Source organism: Calypte anna, chromosome Z, assembly GCF_003957555.1.
Source record: "Calypte anna isolate BGI_N300 chromosome Z, bCalAnn1_v1.p, whole genome shotgun sequence".
Taxonomy (NCBI): domain Eukaryota; kingdom Metazoa; phylum Chordata; class Aves; order Apodiformes; family Trochilidae; genus Calypte; species Calypte anna.
Window position 1 is genome coordinate 48,360,992 of NC_044274.1, and position 19,530 is coordinate 48,380,521.

The following is a 19,530-nucleotide window of genomic DNA, read 5'->3' on the forward strand; positions in this document are numbered from 1 at the left end:
CCATGCACCATCCTAATGGGGGTCAGCACCAGCTCTGGTTCCCCCTCCCTGCTGGCTTCCATGTCAAAGCTGTTGGCCACTGGGGCTCATGTGCTTGGTAGGGGCTGCATCTGCTGTGGGGTGGTTCTCCCCTCACCCCACAGGGGGGACAGCAGAGCTTGGAAATAGCAAAAATCCTCTCACTGGTACAGCTCCTCTGTAGATGCTCTTCCCCTAAAAATCCCCTGACCCTGCCTACATGAATATTTGGGTAATCTAAAACTTGCATAGATGCCAGCAAATGTGAGTAAGCTGGCATGGTACAAGGGAGGCTAAGGACAAACAGCAAAAAAACTCAGGGAGACCAAAAAATCCAAGACCAATTACAAATTCAGCTCATTACCTCCTCATTGAGGACAGATCCAAAGCAATGGTCCTCCTTGGAAAGTTGTCAGAGAGCCACAATTCCACTTGACATAACAGGACAGCTGTTTTTTGTGGGAGCTACGACACTGATTAAGAGGAATCCAAGTTATTGCTATGGTGAAATTTAAGCTGAATATGAGACTTTCAACATTCAGAAATGTCTATTGCTTCATCTACCTAACTTCTTAAAATGGTATGTTTTTAACTGACTTTTTCTTGTCTGTTCCAGGTTGCATGTCTGGTTGGACTTGATATGTGACATTTGCATGACAGCTAACAGCCTAAGTCTGGATGTGTCACTGAGCAAACATGGCCTACGCAGCGAATACTAATGGCAGTGTTACAGGTAACTAGTCTTACCCCTTTGGATTATTGATTTCTCTTTTTTAAAAACTTTCTTCTTAAATTGAATTGTGAAAGTAGCAGAAAAGGAAGTAGCAGCAGCTAAAACCAAATACTGAAAACTAATGAGAGCCTGTGTGCTCTCCCACAGCCACCCTGATAATATTATACATATTTAAAGTGTTGAAAGTTGTTTGCAAAGATGTTAAGGGCTGCCACTCATCTGCAGCACTCTGTATGAGGGCTCTGCATACAAGGGCCTTAGCAGGTTTACATCCAACTCTGAGAGGCCTAAAGATTTGCTGCAAAATGTCATGTGGTTGTTATCTTGTGTTTGTAATTAACTTGTGAGATTATCCAACTCCTGCAGTCCCCCAGCCCTTGTGGTCACCCTTACTGGTCAGGCTCATTTTTGTTTCTTGCTGCTCAGGAAAACATAAAAACCATTTCTGGAGCAACATCAAGAGAAGGTGTTCAGTAAATTCCACTTTTTTGTTATTTTAAGAAGCTCCTGATGTGTCTGTTTGGGTTGAGTGAGACTTGTTGAAACAGATCATTTGGTATGTTCAAAGGTTGCTGAGGAGGACTGAGGGTCAGGAGCAGGCAGAGATTGCAGAACGATTGATAACAGCACAGCAGCAGCGTTCCTCATGCCGTTGTGTCAATATTTTCCTGTTCTCCAGAACACTGCACAAACACAGCTTTAGCCCAGTAAAGCTGAGGCTGTTCCAGTGGGATTAGATGGAAAATTTCAAGTGCATGGCAGAAACCTGTGGGTGCTCTTTTGGGATCTTCTAATGTAGGTATGATGGGAAATGGATTTATCAATTAAGGCAGCTGGGGAGGCTGGGAGCACTTGGAATATTCTGTGAAGGAATATAAAATGTCTTTATTGCTATGCATGTAAATAGAAATTTCAGCTTGCTTCACCCCTCAAGCAAGGCTGCTCTGTAGATCATGACAGGAACTTACTGAGAATAGGTTTATTTGGTGGATTTAGCACCAACCTCCTTTGAAACTACAGTCTGGTATGGAAACAAATCCTGAATTACTCACTATACCCACTGTAGAACTGTTAGTTCTAATTAGTGCAAGGGATTAAAGTGTTTTATGTGCAGGAAATTAGAAATATGGAGTGTCATCTGCAATTTAGGCAAAATAGGTCTGTTTACAGGCTAGTGGAAGATACATGAAAACATCGAAGCTAAATTTTCTAATTTTAACTCCTGAGATTGCTGAAATGAGAAATTGCTTTCTCCTCTCCAATCTCTCCCCCCCCTCCCATTTTTATAGAATTAAAAGTATATTCTCTAAGTAATAAACTATATCCTTTTATAACCTTTTGGAATCCTTTTAAGAAGGCAAACTTGAGAGCCTCTGATGTATGATATAACTGTGGCTGTTTACTGACTAAATCTTCAGCATAACTTGACTTTTTTTAGTAATATACTTTTAACTTAAGTCATGCAGAACAATTCCCTCTGCTTACAAGGAAAGAAAAATTGTGCATGGACTGTTACTGATTAGTTTACTAATTCCTCTCCTCCCTTCCCCCCTCCATGCCCACGCTAGAATTGTCTAGTGAAAAAGTTGATAAGCTTATATGTGAGTCTAAAAGAAGCTAAATGCTTTAACTGGGGATGTGTGAATGCAAGATGAAGTTTCAGTTCCAGGATTGTTATGCAAACAAGGCTTATTGCCAGGTAGAAGCTGTTTGTTCCTTTATTCGTAGAAGGACGCTATAATGAACTGCAAGTATTTAATTCAGAACTAAATTGGACAACATTTTGCAGAGACTGTCAGGACTTGTTGGCTTTGCAAACCCATGAGGCTGACGTTCTAACATGCAGCTATGTACGCCCGTGTCTCCAAATCCTCCACAGTTCATTATGGACATAATATTGGACTGCAAATACCTGTGATTTGTTACCCTGCTGTGCCGCCTCGGAGAGAATGCTTTTGGATGAGTGGGAACTGATTTGGGCGTTGGAGGCATTGAAGCCAGCTTTTTAATTGCATGGAGCTCTAAGAGCAAAAAGACAAACTTCAGGGTGGTGTTTTCTGCACCCTCTGAATCAATCAGCGACAGGAAAAAGAACTAGAAAGACTTGTTGTGGACTACTAAGCTGCATTTATGTTACTTGAATATTTTGGCAAGTTTGGCCACATGTTCAGCTGCATTCAAGTACGAGGTGACTAAGGAGCAGTGGTTTGCTTTGGTTAACTCGAGAATGTGAGTACTTGAACTGTTAAATGATTATGCCTGTGTGCTGTTTCTGTCAGTTTTATTCAATATACATGCCTAGATGGAGCCCTGCTGCTGCAGGAAAAAAGTGTAAAAGATTGATAAAATTTGAAACTTGTTTCCATCAAATGCTAAAGCTAATTTGCATTTCTGTAGTAATTGATTTTTTAAAGGATGTTTATGGGAAGTACATTTGCCGTAAATATTTTCAGTGAGCATGTATGTGAGATAAGCTACAAAACTTTATAAACCCCCTATCATAAATTTCTCTGCCTCTTGCATATCTCAGTAAAGATGTGAACTTTAAGCATGGAGGTTAAATACCAGTCTGGGATTCAGACTTCAGTACTTTTTTTTCCAATATTTTTTTTTGCTGCTGACTTCCAAGTTTCATTGCACAGGGGTCTTGTAGCAAGCTGTAGCTGCAAGCTTTTTTGCTTTTTGGAAGTAGCTTTTGGGACTTACTGATTATGGACTAGGCTCTGTCAAAGTTGTGCCACTTGCTCAGAAAATAGCTGAAGTCTCTCTGAATAGCTGAAGTGACAGGTAAATCTGTGCTTGTAGACAAATTTACTTTATTAGTTGTGTGCTGGGTAGTGTCATCTGTTTGCTGCTTTGAGTCTGCCCTGGTGGCAAGTGAGCTTATTGCTCAGTTTAGGGAACTCAGCAGGGCTAAGGTGAGAGGTTGAAGTCCAGAAAGTGTCATGCACTTGTTCATGGAGCTGCAGCAAGAGCTGGGGAGTACCTCTCATCCTTGGGGAGCTGTTCGGAGCATGGACTTGTTTTGGTGCGTGATACAAATTAATTTCTCTTTGCATAGTACAAAGGAAAAAAAATGAGGTGATTGTTTCTTGAAATATTATTAGTCTCTTCATTAACTGCTGGGTGAAACTTCCAGTAATTGTTAGCTTCTGTGCTTGATAGGACTGATGCATAAATCATCTATTACATGCGTTTATGAAAACATTTCTGTAGCAGTAGCTGTAGAAAGGTCCTCAGTCAGCTACTAGAAACACAGTGCACACCAGCCTAAAACTTACTAGGCAGTTTGGAAATACTTATGGCTGGAATTTCATTCCTTTCCCTAATACATGTTTAGCTGAAACTTTGTTGTCAAAACACATGTTCTGAAAGGCATGAAATTCCAGTCCAATTCCGTTTGTTCTGATGTAGAAAGCAAGGAAGCAGCAAAACAAACATTGGAGACTGATTAGAAGAGATAAAGGATTAAAACCTGTATTTATTTCTAACCTTAATTAAAATATCTGCTTTATTTGACTTTCCTAGGCACCTGATGTTCTGTTTCCAGAGACTGCAGAGTTGTCAGTCTTTTCAGGGAGTAGGAAAATCATTTTAATGGAAGAAAAGCTTTTGCAGTTTTCCAGAGCAGGATGGGCTGCAGGGGTGTACAGCAAGGCTGTTACACAAACCTTTCCTTTACTTCGCTTTGAAGCATAGGCATATTGTTTCTGTACATGGTGCCTGAGATGTCCCTGCTTCTTTCTCTTTTCTCCCTTTAGTCTGCACATTCCCCCTCAGTTGTGCTTAAGGATTTGTGTTTCCATACAGTTTCCACTCCCCACTTTTAACAAGGAGTACTACATCTCTCATATATTGTCTGAACTACTTCCCTGTATTTAACTCAGCTATATGCTTTACCTCCTTCAGATTCCTACATGGCTTTTAAAGCAGTGGCATCATGGCCACTCACCATCATTTTTAGTGTTGGTGTCTGCACCTGTGAAGCAAAGAACTGCTGTTGTAACATGCAGCGTGTAGGCCTCAAGAGTCTTTGCTCCCAGTTTACTCCTTTCACTTTCAGCCTCCCAGGGGTGGGGAGAGTGTCACCCCCAGAAGACCCAAGCAGACACCTTCACTTGGGAGAGTGTGCTCAGGACTGCTGGTGGTCTCATGGCAGATGCAAGCTGTGTTGGACCCTCTATTTATTTTATACATGCACTGTTACTTTACAGTACCCCATGGTTCTCTGGCTAGATTTTCTTTGCATCAGCTCAGTTTTCTTCACTCCTAAATGAAGTTACAACTATGCACCAGTTAGCTGGAGAATGAGGCTTGTTGCCTGAATGAAAGTTGTTTGAGATATTAACGTCAGCATGACTCAAAGACCAAATGTTTAATAAATGTGTTTTTCATCTGCTGGGGTATAAATGCTTAAACAACTGTTGTAAAGAATTATGAAAAAACCCTGTTGGCTTATTAACCCTGGCTGGTAAATGGAACACACATTTGCTTAAAGCAAATACACATACACATCCTCTGCATTGGTTTGTAACAACTCTTGCCAGACATTCTTACACACACTTTCCTTTCAGTTACTGGATTATTTGAGTTAGAGTCTCTCCTACTTTTGATTTGATTTTACTGGTATGCATAATCTCAGGCAATAAGCATTGGAGTTTTGCATGATTCCTGGCCTAATACTCTGAAGTGTAGCCTAAGAAAGTGCTGTGCACCAGAACACTACCACTTCTTACTAATTTTAGCAGAGCATACACCAGTTTTTGCTACAGACTCTCAGTCAGTAAATGGCCAACTTAGAGACACGAAGAAGCTAGCAATCTGAGTGTTTGATTGCTAGGTAGTAGTACTCAGGCAGACAGAGCACTTCTTCCTGAGAACCAGGGCCCAGGGACAGCCCTTCTGCTGCTCTCCTGCAGAGCAGGTGCCAGCGAGGCATCCCTGAAGTGCTGCTGACACCCCGAGCTTCCCAGCCTTAAATGCACCGTGGTTGCAGTGAGTTTGCACTTTTATGGTATCAGCTGAAAGCAATGGTAATTTGGGTTGAGTCAGGGCTGTCTGATGAGAGACTGCCTAAGCCTCTGCTTTTTCCCCCACCATGCTCTGAGCCCACATTCCGATAGCCATCAGCTAATGGGAATGGGTGCACAACAAAGATGTGTTGTGGCAGCTGGTGGGAGATTTCCACCATCAGGAGAGCCTGCTGAATTGCCATATAGTCTTGTACTTTCTGAATGAGCAGATGACATGCAGGGCTGTCACTGGCATCCTGCTTCTGCCTCACCCATAAATGATCTCGTGAGTCACTCTGGTGGTGCCCAGGATTTAAAAGCAAGCGAGGGTGGGACCCTGAAATGTGTGGGGTTAAGGGTGAGTGAGCCGCCAGTGATTTCATATCAGGCCTATCATAAGGCGTATCAAAATTTCCATCAGTATGCTGTAGTACACTCACTGCTGCCATATCTGCCTTAAGGACAGAGGGCTGGAGATAGACCACATCACCTCACTGCCAGTGCCTACTTTCTACTTGAATTAGTACTTGTGTCTTCTGTAATTGCTAGCTGATATCTGTAATCCAAGGGTGCATTTTTTGCTGCAACTGAAAGTTTGAAAAAATGTTCACTTGCATTGGCTCAACTCAGAGGCCTTTATCAGACAGATCAGAGATCATGTGTCTTCTTTTACATAGAACTTGTTGCCTGAAGAATGCCCTTCAGGTCTGACTTTGGAATCTGCAGGAAGGAGTTGGAAAGGACTCAGTGAATACTGTGGCATTAGGAGTTGAGGACATTGCATTGGGTCCAGATAGCCCAGCGCATAGAAATGCAGATTTGATGTGAAGGGAAGCAGATGGCCCGAGAAACAAAGCATATATGTAAGATGCAGATGCTTTGCAGAAGGACAAAGTGCCATGACAAATGGAACAGATTAAACTGGTCTTCTTTCAGAGACTATTACAGTTGCATTTTGTTCTGGATTATTTTATGCAGCTGCCCAGAAGCTTCTTACATCTCACTTAGGCAAAGGACTGTGTTCATTCCTCTCCAATGCAGGCTTGCTCATGGAGTAAAATGCATCCTTTCCTTGTCTGAAATGTCAACGTGCACTTGCATGGGCAGCACCTGAACCTTCCCGTGTGACCTTCTACTGCTCCCTGTGGAAATATGAGTCCTCTACACCCTTGGAGGGAGCTAAGGGTTCTGATTTTATATTTTAAAGCCAATAATGCTCTAGGGACTAAACGGGCATATCCTGACATTTATGGTACCCTGCAACCTTGCTGAGCTGTTGGTGATTTACAGTGATAAAAGCACTGATCTTGTGGTGGTCCTGTGAAAGGTGCCTGCCTGGAGGAGCAGCCTGTGGGGCTGGGTGAGGGACAAGCACTGGTAGCAGAGCAGGCGTGTGTCATGAGAAAAAGACGAGTAGTAAAAGTCTTCCTGACTTGAAACTTTTTCTCTGCATCTTCTTCCTTCCCCATACTCTCAAGATACACAATGTAACATGGGAAATCTTTTCATGTCTATTTTACCCAGGTTATTCTACAGTATTCCTTATTCCCTTCCCAGATTCTCTGGCAGAAAGAATGAATAATTCATATGAATGTCCTCCCTGTATAAAGGGAGAGGATTCAGTTGCCTTTAAAAAGATAATGTTCCCCACGGAAATGGCTTGGATGGAAATAGCCTGCCTGCAGCTGGTTGTCTTCTGTTCATGAAGAGTGAGTGCCTGCATTTAGACATGTTCCTTGCAGAGGGGTAACTGCTGGAACAGAAGTCCTTGGGAAGTTTCTTGTAATAGCCACCTCTCTCCTCCTCCCCTTTCATGCCATTTCTAAGGCTTTGGATTAGAGATGACAGAAGAGCAGCACTTCCCATATCGTGTTTTCACAGCAATTTTAGGGGCTGGAGGAATGCTCAGGTTGCCTACTTTGGCACTGCTGCTGTGTCTCCATTTCCTTCCTCTGGAAACATGACTCCTTGTGGTGGCAGAGTACAGATTCTTGCCAGGATGTCCCCATGTGACCAGCTTCAGGACAGAAGCATGCTTGTGACTATCCTTCCTTTTCTTTCCCCCATTCCTTCCTCTGATTTCATCTGGAAATTGCACTTAACCATATTGACTGACTGACCTCTGTGGGTTGCATGTTGCAGTGTCTGGGGATTAGCTAATCAAACAGGTCCAAAAAGACCTCTCCCTCCCCCATGTCTCTAACTCTTTTAAAGCATTCATAGCATATACTTGGTCTGCCTTAGATACAGTCTCCTGAGATTTTCCTTCACTTATCTTCACACAGACTGTGACAAAACCAGGTGCCAAGACACTCAGGTAGGTGAATGTGAGATCCCATCACGTTCTCTCATGCTTTCAGTCCATCCTTCCCTAATTAAAATACCTGTAGAAGTAGGTAATGTGACCCTTACCCCCTCTCGAGGGCCATCCTTTTTCTTGCTTAATTTCCCTACCCTAGTTATCTCACACTGTAACGAGTGTTTTATGTAATTGGGTTGGCTTGGGTGTTTTTTTGTTTTTATTAACATGTCCTGTATGTTTTTTCTTCATAACATTATGTTGCTTTCCTTTAACACACAGGTCTTGTCCATGTTATTTCTGTATTGCCTGTAGCATTTGTTTGGAAGTAGGAGAAGGAGGATGGAGGGAGAGGGAGGAAATTGTTTTTAATAGCTGCATTTGAAGGTTTGGTCACATTAGGGTGAGGATCAAATTAACTGATAATTGGGAACAGATTGTTCTCCCTATATAAACCAGACAACTCTGGTCTCTTATTGCTGAGGGGCATGTTTGTTGATGTTCTCCTTGCCCCCTCCCTACTCTCTTCACAAAACCAACCCCTCTGCCTGGAGCACTGTCAGATGGGTTGCAGAAGATCTAATAATGAAAAGAAAACACTTGTGCAACTTTGCTGCTGTTACTGGAATTTCAGGTCTAGTTCTAGCAAACAATTCAAGTTTTAACACTTTATACACACTGACTGGTAAATATAAAGTGTGCAGATTAAAAAGAAAAAGCACAGTGCACGAAAATACAACAAAATGCATGATTGTGGTTTAAAAAAGAGGAGTTGCATTTGCATATGATGGAAACATAAAGAGAAGATGAGAGCAGTCATGTTTTGAGGGATTACAAGAACTGACAGTGGGCTTTTATCTTCAGAAATTTCATGGTTGAGTTCTTTCTTGTCCCCTTCTCCCTCCATCCAGGAGAAACTAGTTCTTAAATTTTGGATGTGTTTTCCCATATCTTGTTAAAAGGTTAAAAATTCATTCAGAATAATTTTCTGCTCCTGTCCTGTTTTTCTACATGAAGACAAATGGCTGTTAGGTATCTTTTAAGCTTGCCAGTACTTGAATTTACTCACAAGGGTGTGCAACCATGGCATCACCATTTAAACTTTCACCATCATTAGTTACAGTCCTGTTCCCCTCCTCCCCTCTCGAGATAGTGTGCATGCTAGCTAGGATGCTTGTCCTTTCCTTTCTGTTCCCTGATACTCCTCTTAGCCCCTCTCTCTGTTCTCACCCCAGCTCTCCCTGAGGACTCTGAGGAACTCCTCCTCTGGTGCAGTCACTGGGGAGTGCAGCCTGCACCTTCCCCCTTATATCCAACCCTTCTATCTCTTTAATGCTCAGAGACTTTCTCACAATGTGTCTTCGAGTGCTGTGGAAAAATGAATGCACTGTTGAAATTTGTGGGAAAATTACTTCCCCCTCCCTTTGCAGAGAAAAGCAAGAATGCTACAACCCTACAAGCACATGTGTGGCTCAGCCAGACCATCTCAGCCCATATCACTGTAGGACAGGACACCAGATACAGCCAAGACCACAGAAGCAGAAGAGATGTGTCTGTACAAAACTGAGAGCTGCATCTCCTGCTCCACTTCAGCTTTACCACCCTCCCATCCTGCTGCTGTGTGGTGTGCAGCACATGGTGTTTATCTGTTACATGGAACATGAAAAATGGACATGCATGGTCTTGCCCAGGGGTCCTCCTTAGTTATGTGTGACACTTGGCTTTTTTTCCAAGTTTGTTTGGCACGTTTTCTTGCCTCAGCCTTTTGTATAATCAGCATGCTATTGTGGGCAGAAGTGCAGTATTTCTGGATGAGTAGTAGTTACTAGAAATCCATGGTGTTTGATTGCAGAGTCTTGATCCAGGTGGGAAAGAAGTGCCTAAAACTGTAGCCTGTACAGTCTCCCTGGCAAAGCCATGATTTCATTCTTGCACCCTCAGTCTCTTCTCAGCTGGGGAAGTAGGGAGTGATGACTGAAGAGCATGGGATGACTTCCATGTTGGTAGGAGCCACCACCTGCCCCTGAATGACTTGGTCTGTTCTTTTCAAATGCACCAGGAGACAGGCAGTCACAGAAATATTGAAGTTGGAAGGGATCTCTAGAGATCATCTAGTCCAATCCCTCTGCTAAAGCAAGACTGTCTATAGCACATTACATATGATTGTGTCCAGGTGGGTTTCAAATGTCTCCAGAGAAGGAGACCCCACAACCTCCCTGGGCAGCCTGTTCTAATTCTCTGTTAACCTTATAGTAGTTTTTTTCCTCATGTTTAAATTGAACTTCCTGTGTTCCAGTTTGTGCCCATTGCCCCTTGTCCTGTTGCTGGGCATAACTGAAAAGAGTCTAGCTCCATCCTCCTCACACTCACCCTTTAGGTATTTATACACATTGGTAAGGTCTCCTCTCAGTCTTCTCCCCTCCATGCTAGAGTCCTAGGTCTCTCAACTTTTCTTGTAAGAGAGAATCTCCAGTTCCCCAGTCATCTTTGTTGTCCTCTGCTGGACTGTCTCTAGTAGTTCCCTGGCTCTCTTGAACCAGGAATGACAGAATTGGATCCAGTATTCCAGATGTGGCCTAGCCAGGGCAGAATAGATGGAGAGGATGAACTCTCTCTTTACCTACTGGCCCCACTATTCGTAATGCATCCCAGGATACCATTGGCCTTCTAAGCCACAAAGACACATTGCTAGCTCATGGTTAACTTACTGTCTACCAGGACTCCTTCTCCTCAGGGCTGCTTTCCAGCAGGTTGGCCCCTAACCTGTACTGATGGGTGAGGCTGTTTTGCCGCAGATGCAGGACCTTACATTTGCCACTCACGAGGCTGATGCCTCTCTGAAGTTCCCAACAGGCAGGAGTTCACCTTAAACCCTTGGCCGTGGCATAAGAATCCTGTGCATGTATTTCCACATTTGAAAACGTGTATTTTCCTTTTACAGATAGGGATTTGCCTTTACTCTTTTGTTAATGTTTTGTGTAATTCACTTTTTGTCTTCACAAAATGGGAAAGTAAAGCTGACCCATGAAGCCCTTCTTTGGCCTGCAAGCTGAGTTGATAACTCACTGATTTCTAACATCTCAGTGGAAACAGGCAAGTATGTCTGACTGTCCCACTTAAAAAAAAAACCCACCAAAACAGAAACAATCACCAAACTTGAAGACTTCAGTGGTCTACTTGCTCCCACAAGCCATAAGTTTTTTCAAGGAATCATACTGGGAGATGAGTAGAGGCCATGACTTGCTTCACAACACACAAAATGCCAAGTAGTTCAAGTTTGTTCTATGTGGATCTAAACCAGGTGGACACGTAATGATGATATGGGGGTTGTGCGTTTTTCAGTTGCATCCTGTCTCTGGCTAGATGCTAAGTAATGAGTAACTCAGCAGACTAACTGTAGACTGCAAAGTCTCTCACATGGCAGTTTTGAATGTTACATAGTTGTTGGGTCACATTATTCATCCATAACTGTGTGACCAGTAGATCTCCTTACATTACTAACATATCAGCTGCAGTCTGACATTTTGAGTCCAGCTATTGAATACCTCCCAGCTACCCTGAAAATAAACATTTGACATTGTGACTAAAATCCCATCCTGGAGCACCCTTGATTCAGGAAGCTTCTGGATTGCAGGTTTCTGGAAGTGGGCAGGAGAAATGTTGCTATGTGTTTGTTTTCTTTTTGTGCCCTTCCAGAAGCATCTGCTTGGGAAAAGAAGGGATCAGTCTCAGGCCTGACATACATGGCTAGCTGGTTGTAAATCATCCTGTGGAAACCAGCTGACAAATTCTGAACGGCTGTAAAGAAAAAACAAAACAAACCACGAAGCCCCTCTCCCTCAGAATAAAATCCACCAAAATAAAACTGAGAAGAACCCTGCACCTTCAGCAAAATGCAGCAGGTGTGTTTTGTGGGTAGGAACAATAACTTGATATTGATGGGTCAGGCCAAGCTCTCTGCTAGCTTGGACAGGATTGTTGTTGTTGGGCAGATTATTTCATATTTCCAAGCAGAGCCATTCCAGTGCTGAGGAAAAGTCTGTTCAGTATGTTGGAGGCAGTGTTTTCAAGAGCTGTGTTTCATCCATTGCCTTTCACAAATCCATTGTGCCCTCTCTGCCTTTTGGCTTCAGAAAGGATGTGATACAACCTGCTCTTTAGATGAGAATTCACGAGCTGAGTGGTTGCCCCAAGATTATATTCACTCTGCTGTGGACCAGGTCAGGTTTTTTTGTCACTGGGGAGCTGTGCTCTGACCTCAGTTTTGTTTCTACTGCAAACAGTAGCCGAATGAGTTTATTTGGCACCATAATGGTATCAAAGGCCAAGAGAATAATTAGGCATGTGCTCTTTGCCTTTAGGCTTTACTGGTGCCAACCCAGACATATGCCTCCATATTTGACATGCTGGACAAGGGGCAAAGTGCTGATACACATCATGGGTTATTGTTTTCACTAGTGGCAGGTCTTTTTCCCCCTGCTGAGTTGACTGAGCTTTGAGGAGAGCCCACAGAAGGTGCATGACTTGATGCAGGGCTCATTCAGATGTCAAGCCCTTGAAACCACAGGGTAATGATAAACAGATGTGGAGACAGCTGCTAAAATTTGTTCTTCACTAAACAGGATATCATGATGTCTATTTTTAGAAAAATGAAGTCATATAATGTTTGAGGACTTTTAAAAAAATTTTTTTTCCTCTGAGCAGAATTCTAACTAATGAGGAGGATATTTTGGCCGTACCTTCTATTCTCATACTTTATCCTGGATGTCACAGTTTTTTCACAGCAGAACAGTAGATGGGTATTTTCATGTTGTCTTCTTCCTAGTGTGAAGAATCTGTTGATGGGGCTACAGATGCCCATCTCTTCACATCCTGTGCTACCCTGCTTGTCCTCACCTTGCTGGTCAGTCACTCTGCAGGGAATAGGGTACAATGCACTCAAACAGGGTACAGTGGCTGCAGGCTCCAGGCAGTGTTTCAGGGACTAAATTTTTGGTTTTGTTTCCCTGAACAGAAAGCATGGGTCAGGTTTCAGCTGCCGTACAATTTCTTTGTCTCATTGGAGGAACTTCAAAGCATGGTTAAAAGCTGTTCCCAAAGGGTTGTTCTGATTTTCTTTATGGGTAGGATGGTAGGAGCAGAAACCACAACCATAAAATTCAGTGCCTTTGTGGCCCATATATGAAGGAAGTTAGCTGCATCTAGGTACCTTCTTCAGGCTTCTTTTAGGAGGAGCTCATGTTTTATAAGATATGCCTCAATGACTTGTAATCTGAGGAAATAAGTGTAAAATTATCTAGAGGGCAGGACATAGTTTACAATCCAAGACCTGATGCTTGTAAGTATTAAATATTGCTTTGCTTCATATTAAATACCACCAAAGCCATTAGACATGTTCAGGAAACTCTTTTCTTGGAAGTCTGTGCCATTTTGGCTGAAGGCCCTGTAGAAGACTTGGACGTCTTTCCTGTCATTTCAGTGCAGGATCCCATTCTGTTTAAAGCACACCTCTTCTAGCCTTGGAAATTCATTTTATGATTCACTACCTTTTTAAAAATGTATCTTTAGCTGTTCCTGTGAATCTGGATGGAAGGCATGGTAAAACAAGACTCTTTTCCTTTAGTCCTGTGAAGTCTTAGGACTGTTATCTTTGTTAAATTGGTGTCTCCCCTTGCCCACTCACTTTGGCAGTCCTTGTTTGGCTGTACTGCAGCAAAGGTTAATGAAAGCAGAGGTGAAGAGAGAGAGATCTGAGGCCTTTGAGGGTGCGTCTCTATGATGCTGAGAAGTGACCTTTTTTGCATCTGGAATCTCAATTATCTTTACCTGAGTGAACAGTTTGTGTTATGTGGAAACAAGAAAATTGAATATGAAAAAATAAGTGTGCATCATTTCAGAAGTGCTTGCACTAGCATGAAAGATGTCTTGTGTTTTGGCTGTTTCAGGAAAAAAAAAGAAAGCTGTGTCTGCAACTTTATACTAAATTTTATTTTTATCCATCAAATTATAGCTTGCATTTGAGAAGAGTAAACAAAACCAGATTGGATGTAACACAAGCAGAATTGCAGGCAGTGGTGGTTACAACAGAGGTAATTGTTCTGCCTAAATTATATCAATGAACCTCTCTGTGCTCTCAGTCTATCCGTGGGAGTGAGAAATGAGGGGGGTGGGGGTGAAAAGCTTGGAGAGAAAGGGAGAACTGGTGAGAGAGGTCACCTGAACTTTTTATTTCCTCCTGGGAATTAGATCTGTCTTCATCAGAAAAAACAAAATTATCTTTTTAATGTGTCATTTGGCACAGTTTTGTTTGCCCTGCTGCCCATTTCATTCATTTTAACCCTTGGGGAGCTGGAAGTGTTGTGCAGTATCTGAAGTGCCATGAAGGAAATCACTGGTGCTGTGCTGGGCTGGCTGCCGGGCTGGGGCTGTCTCAGGAAATTCCAAATGAGTATAAATAAATGCTCTGTAGCAACCTCTGGGCTCCTTGCCTGCTGATGTGTCAGGAATACGCACTCCCTTTAAGGCAAAGGAAAATGTGCTTCAGGCTTAATTTCCTGAAAAACTAGAGGCAGTGATGTCCAAGTGTTTGCTTCTGTGTGGATCGGTGAGTGAGACCCCCGAAGGGGGAGTGGGGGGAGATGTGAGGTGCAGCGGCTGCCTCTGCTGATGCGGAGGGCAAGCTGGGGAAGGGGGTCGGGGGCAGTCCAGCCTAACACACCTAGAAGCAGCCCTCAGTGTTCTTTTTCAGGATATTAAGTTGGGATGATTATTTTTCATTGTGGGTTTTGTTGTTTGGGTTTTGTTTTGGCTTGGTTTTTTTTAACATCACCTGGTTAGCTGGGTTGTCTTGCCGTGGCTGCTGTCTGAAGGGAGTTTGCACTTGTGGTTTCACACAGGTCTTTGTTTTTGTTGTTACATACAGAGTAGTTTGTTTCCTTCATCAAATGTATGTTTTCTAGTGGGAGATCAGTGTTGTGAACATTCAAGTGAAGGGAACACTTCCTCACTGTCAGGCATCATTTCACTGCCAGAAAGGTGACTGTTACCCATCAAGTTTCTAAATTTGAATACATAGCTTTAATTATAAGCCACTGTTTCTAGCTATTTAGAATGTGCATAAAGAATCAATTCTAATGGTGACTTATCTGTATTTTCTCTGCTGAGCACTTTTTTCACTTGTTTCACTTCATCAGTCTTAACTATTTGCAGTGCAGAGAAAAAGTGTTTTTTGAAAATGCAAATCCCTTATGCTTTTTAAGTCTGGAAAGCAACACATTCCTTATCTCACAGAAGAAATCAGTACAAGATTAATATAAAAAGGAGTAGGAGGGAACAATTCCAGGTATTTGAAGTATCATACTGATTATGCAGCATAAACCATATTCCTTAAGGAGATAAGCATGTGACAAAATAGCGTCCTTCCAGGACTCATAAATACAAATATTTGTAGAACTATTCTTGCAGAAGACAGTTCTCCCATTTTTTCCACTCTATGCACAACTATAAGACCAAACTGAAACTGTAAATCACTTTTAATATTCTGTGGCAGTTTTATATCCCACGAGTCCAGGTTCTTTCCTGATGGTTACTCCTGTTACAATAGCCCTATGTATCTGTTCTCCACTCCTCACCACTTCAGAGATTTATAGGCATGGAAGGGTAGTGATAGTATAAATCCAAATATTTTGGTTTTGTGATTCAGTTGTTCTTGGCCAGAAAGCAAACATAGCCTTCTTTGGTTGGGCTTCAGCAGGTAACACTGAGGTATGGTTGTGTTAAGTTATGTTTTCAGGCAAACACCTGGCTTCATGGGGAGGTTTATTGGATGAGTGAGGAAGGAAGAGGAGCATTTGGGGGTTTGCTCCTCTTCTGCTCTGCCAGCCCTCTATCTTAGTTTTCTGAAGCCATCTGACTGTGTGGATGCAAGCCTTGGTCTTTGAGATTTTTTTTTCCATGTCATTTTTCTTGTGACAACCAAGTGATGTAAAGCAATGGAGCCTGATGTACTGTTAGAAGAGTAAGGCCATGTTTTTAAGGGTTGGCAAAGGAGGTAACAGAGCTTCAGGGTTTCTCCTGTGCAGCAGAAGACAACAAGGTGCCTTACCAACACTGGGACTCAGCCTCACATTCAGTGGCATTGCTGGCTGAAACAGCACAGATATATTTGGATGTATTTTTGGAAAGGAGAGCTGTGGTGGTCTGAAACTGAGCTGCTTTCCTGCTTTGTTTGGTAGATCACATTGCATATCTTTCTCCCAGGGTGCAAGGAGCTTGTCAGTGATACCGACTGTTTGCCAGAATCTGGATTATTTTGCTAGGCCTGAGTTAGTCTGATTCGGAAAGTGTCTTTAAATGTTCTTCATTTGTCACAAATGTGCCTGGAGCCAGTACGTGAACACACAGTTGAATGTGAATGAGCCACATGCTTCAGGAGATGATGGATGGAACTTCTCAAGCAGACAAATACTGCAAGGTGAAAAAACAAATGTGGAATGAGGTGGTTAAAAATACTAAATTCATACTTATTTGGAGTTGCCTTATTGACATATGGTTTTAAAACATAAGTGAACAGGACTGAGATGCCCCCATTTCAAGACTAAAAGTAAAGGATGACTGTTGGCATCTTGTCCCTCTTCCGAGTGATACCTGTGAGAGCAGAAGGATAACTCTGCTCTGAAGAAATGAGTGTCTTTCAGGGGAGAGCATTTTCTGTGTCTGGGCCACCTAAGCCCTCCTCACTGGTTCAGTGTTTGCTTTCAATGTAAGGCAAGGTCTTTCTTGCTCAGATACATTTCTTGACACGGCAGATTGGTTAAAGTGCCATTGGCAGAAGATGATTTGGGAAATGCATCAGTGCAGTGCAGCTAAGGCTAGCACTTGCTTCCATCTTGCTTGATAGTGGGCCTGATGGTCATGTTCAGAGCCACAGGGCACCCACAAGTCACTTGGGACAGCAAGTTGCCCAAGTTTTTAGAGTAGTTTCTACTCAGAGGTGGCAGTGGTGTTCACACCACCACCAGCAGCCCCCCCATGGTGCCTGCTCTGCTCATCCCTTCTGCTGGACAGGCTGTTAGCAGAATAAGCTGATGACTGCCCCTTCCCACTCATGCCCTGCTTCCTGACAGCCACAGTTATTTCCCCTGGGACCTCATGAGTCAGAGCTGTCATGGAGGCAAAACAGACTAGCCTCTTACTTTTGAGTTTCCATGGTTAGTAGCACATACAAGATGTTCCACCACAGAACTGCCAGATCTAGAGCTTTTCCACTATGGTGAGAGCTGAGGTAAAGGAGATTTATTACTGGCCTCAAGTATGGGAGTCAAGAATTTTGAGGAGAGAGCATACTGCAGTTGCTCTCAGGACATTAGGTTGTGCTTTTCTATTTCCCCCCAGGAATAGATTTCTCATAAACAAAATAAATCCTTTATTCAGGGTAAATTAATTTTTCACAACTTTCTTATAGTCTGTATTTTATATTTTAAATTTACTTCTGTTTGAGGTGCAAGTTTTTAGTTCAGAGATTCTAGAAGTAAAAGTTTTAGATACTAAAAAGCCTAGAGAAGGTTAGGAGGTGTTGGTTTTTTTAAGGTGGTTTTTACTTTCAGCTTACAGAAAAAAAATTAGCTGTGGTTATAACATTCAGACACATACTTTGTAGGTGTCTCTTTTTTCCCATATCAAAGAAAACCTTTAATACTGTAAAAAAGTGTAACATGACCTTGAAAGACACTCTCCTAATACCAAAAAGGCTATTCACTGTATATATATTTTTATATGCCTTTGGGTAGCAGGTTGGTGAGCATTCTGAGCATTTTCTGTGTGATACCAAAATGTTCTGCTTTTATAACTATAAACAGTAGTCAGCATGCAGCAAAGAGAGATGAATAAGTGAAAAAAACAGTATTCTACAAAGTTAAGAAATGGTTCTGCAGCTTAGGAATTCACTCTTCAGGAGGAGGTAGCAGTGGGACTAGTGCATCCATCTGATCACCAATACCAAGGTGAGAGTGGGCTTGCTTTTGCTATAATGCTACACAATTGCAATTTTTTATTAAGTTTTTATTATAATGATAATGCTAGTATAATGCTAAGCAACTAAGACTTTTTGAGTTCAGAGGAACATAACGGTGTGAGAAACTGTCTTCACTGTGCATTGATCAAGTCAATGAAAGAGACCAGTTAATTCAGTGGAAAGACTTTTAATGGCATCTGCATAGTGGCTGTGATTGTTTTTTCTTCCATGTCTGTAATGGTCCTATTTGCCAGAAAGAGCAGGGTATTAAGACAGCAGATCCATTCTTACAATGCCACCCTTTACCCTTGTGGTGTGGTAAATGTGGCATCATAGCCCAGTGCCCTTGTGTTAGTGTTCACAGTGCAATCAAAACACAGTGGTCCTCTGAACCATCTTTCTTCAGCTTTGCTGCTGCTTATGTTCATTGATTTAATATGGTGTCCTTAATTCACCTCTGTGAATTCTGTGAAGCGAATTTGCCACCACAAATATCTGAGCTGAAGCTTGTACATCTTGAAATAAAAACATATGTATTATGCAGTGTTGTAGCTTTAGTCCTTCTCTCTTATTATTTTCAGGGAAGTTGCTATCCCCCATTTTTCTGTTACAACCCCCAGTTCAAAGTACTGAGTATTTAGATGTAAGATTTAAAAGTCAGCTCTCCAGCTAGGGTATTGAAAACATATATTTACACAGTAATCTGAAAACCATATAAAAATTTTTATTTTTTTTTTTCAAGACTAGGTTTGCAGCAAATATTTTACACTGGTGATATATTTCGTCAGTAAAACATGCAGTAATGGAATTCCTCTATAACAGGAGAATCCTGCTGGATTTTGGTTTGGACTGTAGAGCTGCAAGTGCCTCAGGAGTTAACTCCTATTTGCTCCAGGCATAGCTGTAGCTGTGCAATAGTAAATTACCCTTGTAATTTCATGCATCTTCTTTATATTGATCACCAAAAGAAAGGTGATCAAATGACTGTGCTGCAAGGCTTAGGTCTATTTTCCAAATGCTTTTGTTGTTGTTGTTAACTTGCATACAAATCTCAACACCTGAAAAGCATAATGAAAGAAAAAAGTTAATTATTCCAGTCAGCTTTTTCTTCTTAAGCTAGTGCTCAATCTCATGGTCCCTTTCCAGAAATTGAGGCTGATATTTACATAGGCTTAAGAGCAGAAAGAGAAAGGAACAAAGTTAGTATTAGGGGTGAGAGGAGAAGGGGAGAAGCATGGCTATCTTATCTGTTGCTTTAAGAATCAAAAACTCAGAACTCTTTTTTTTATCTTCCTTTTTCCTGACCCAGATTACTTTTCAAACTGAAGCTGAGCATATGTAAGTCCTGGCTGACTCCAGTTATTCCAGATATTGCCTATGTATTTTTCTCTGCAACATTCTTCATAAATTGTCTTATGCCATAACTCTGTAAGGAGACTCTGTTATTCATAACATT

At 42.1% G+C, this 19,530-nt stretch overlaps 1 protein-coding gene across 3 annotated transcripts in view; it reads left to right on the forward strand.

Moving 5' to 3' along the window:
• The first annotated feature begins 677 nt into the window (after positions 1-677).
• Positions 678-19,530, forward strand: part of KANK1 (KN motif and ankyrin repeat domains 1) — a 50,109-nt gene continuing 31,256 nt past the window's right edge. The window contains exon 1 of one of the 3 annotated variants that reach the window (XM_030466858.1): positions 678-751. In XM_030466858.1, the coding sequence (XP_030322718.1) occupies positions 715-751 (37 nt within the window). In that variant the 5' untranslated portion in view covers positions 678-714. Of the gene's footprint in view, positions 752-1,476; positions 1,551-3,755; positions 3,780-19,530 lie in introns of those variants that run through there. The other 2 variants (XM_030466859.1, XM_030466860.1) reach the window with 2 other exon arrangements.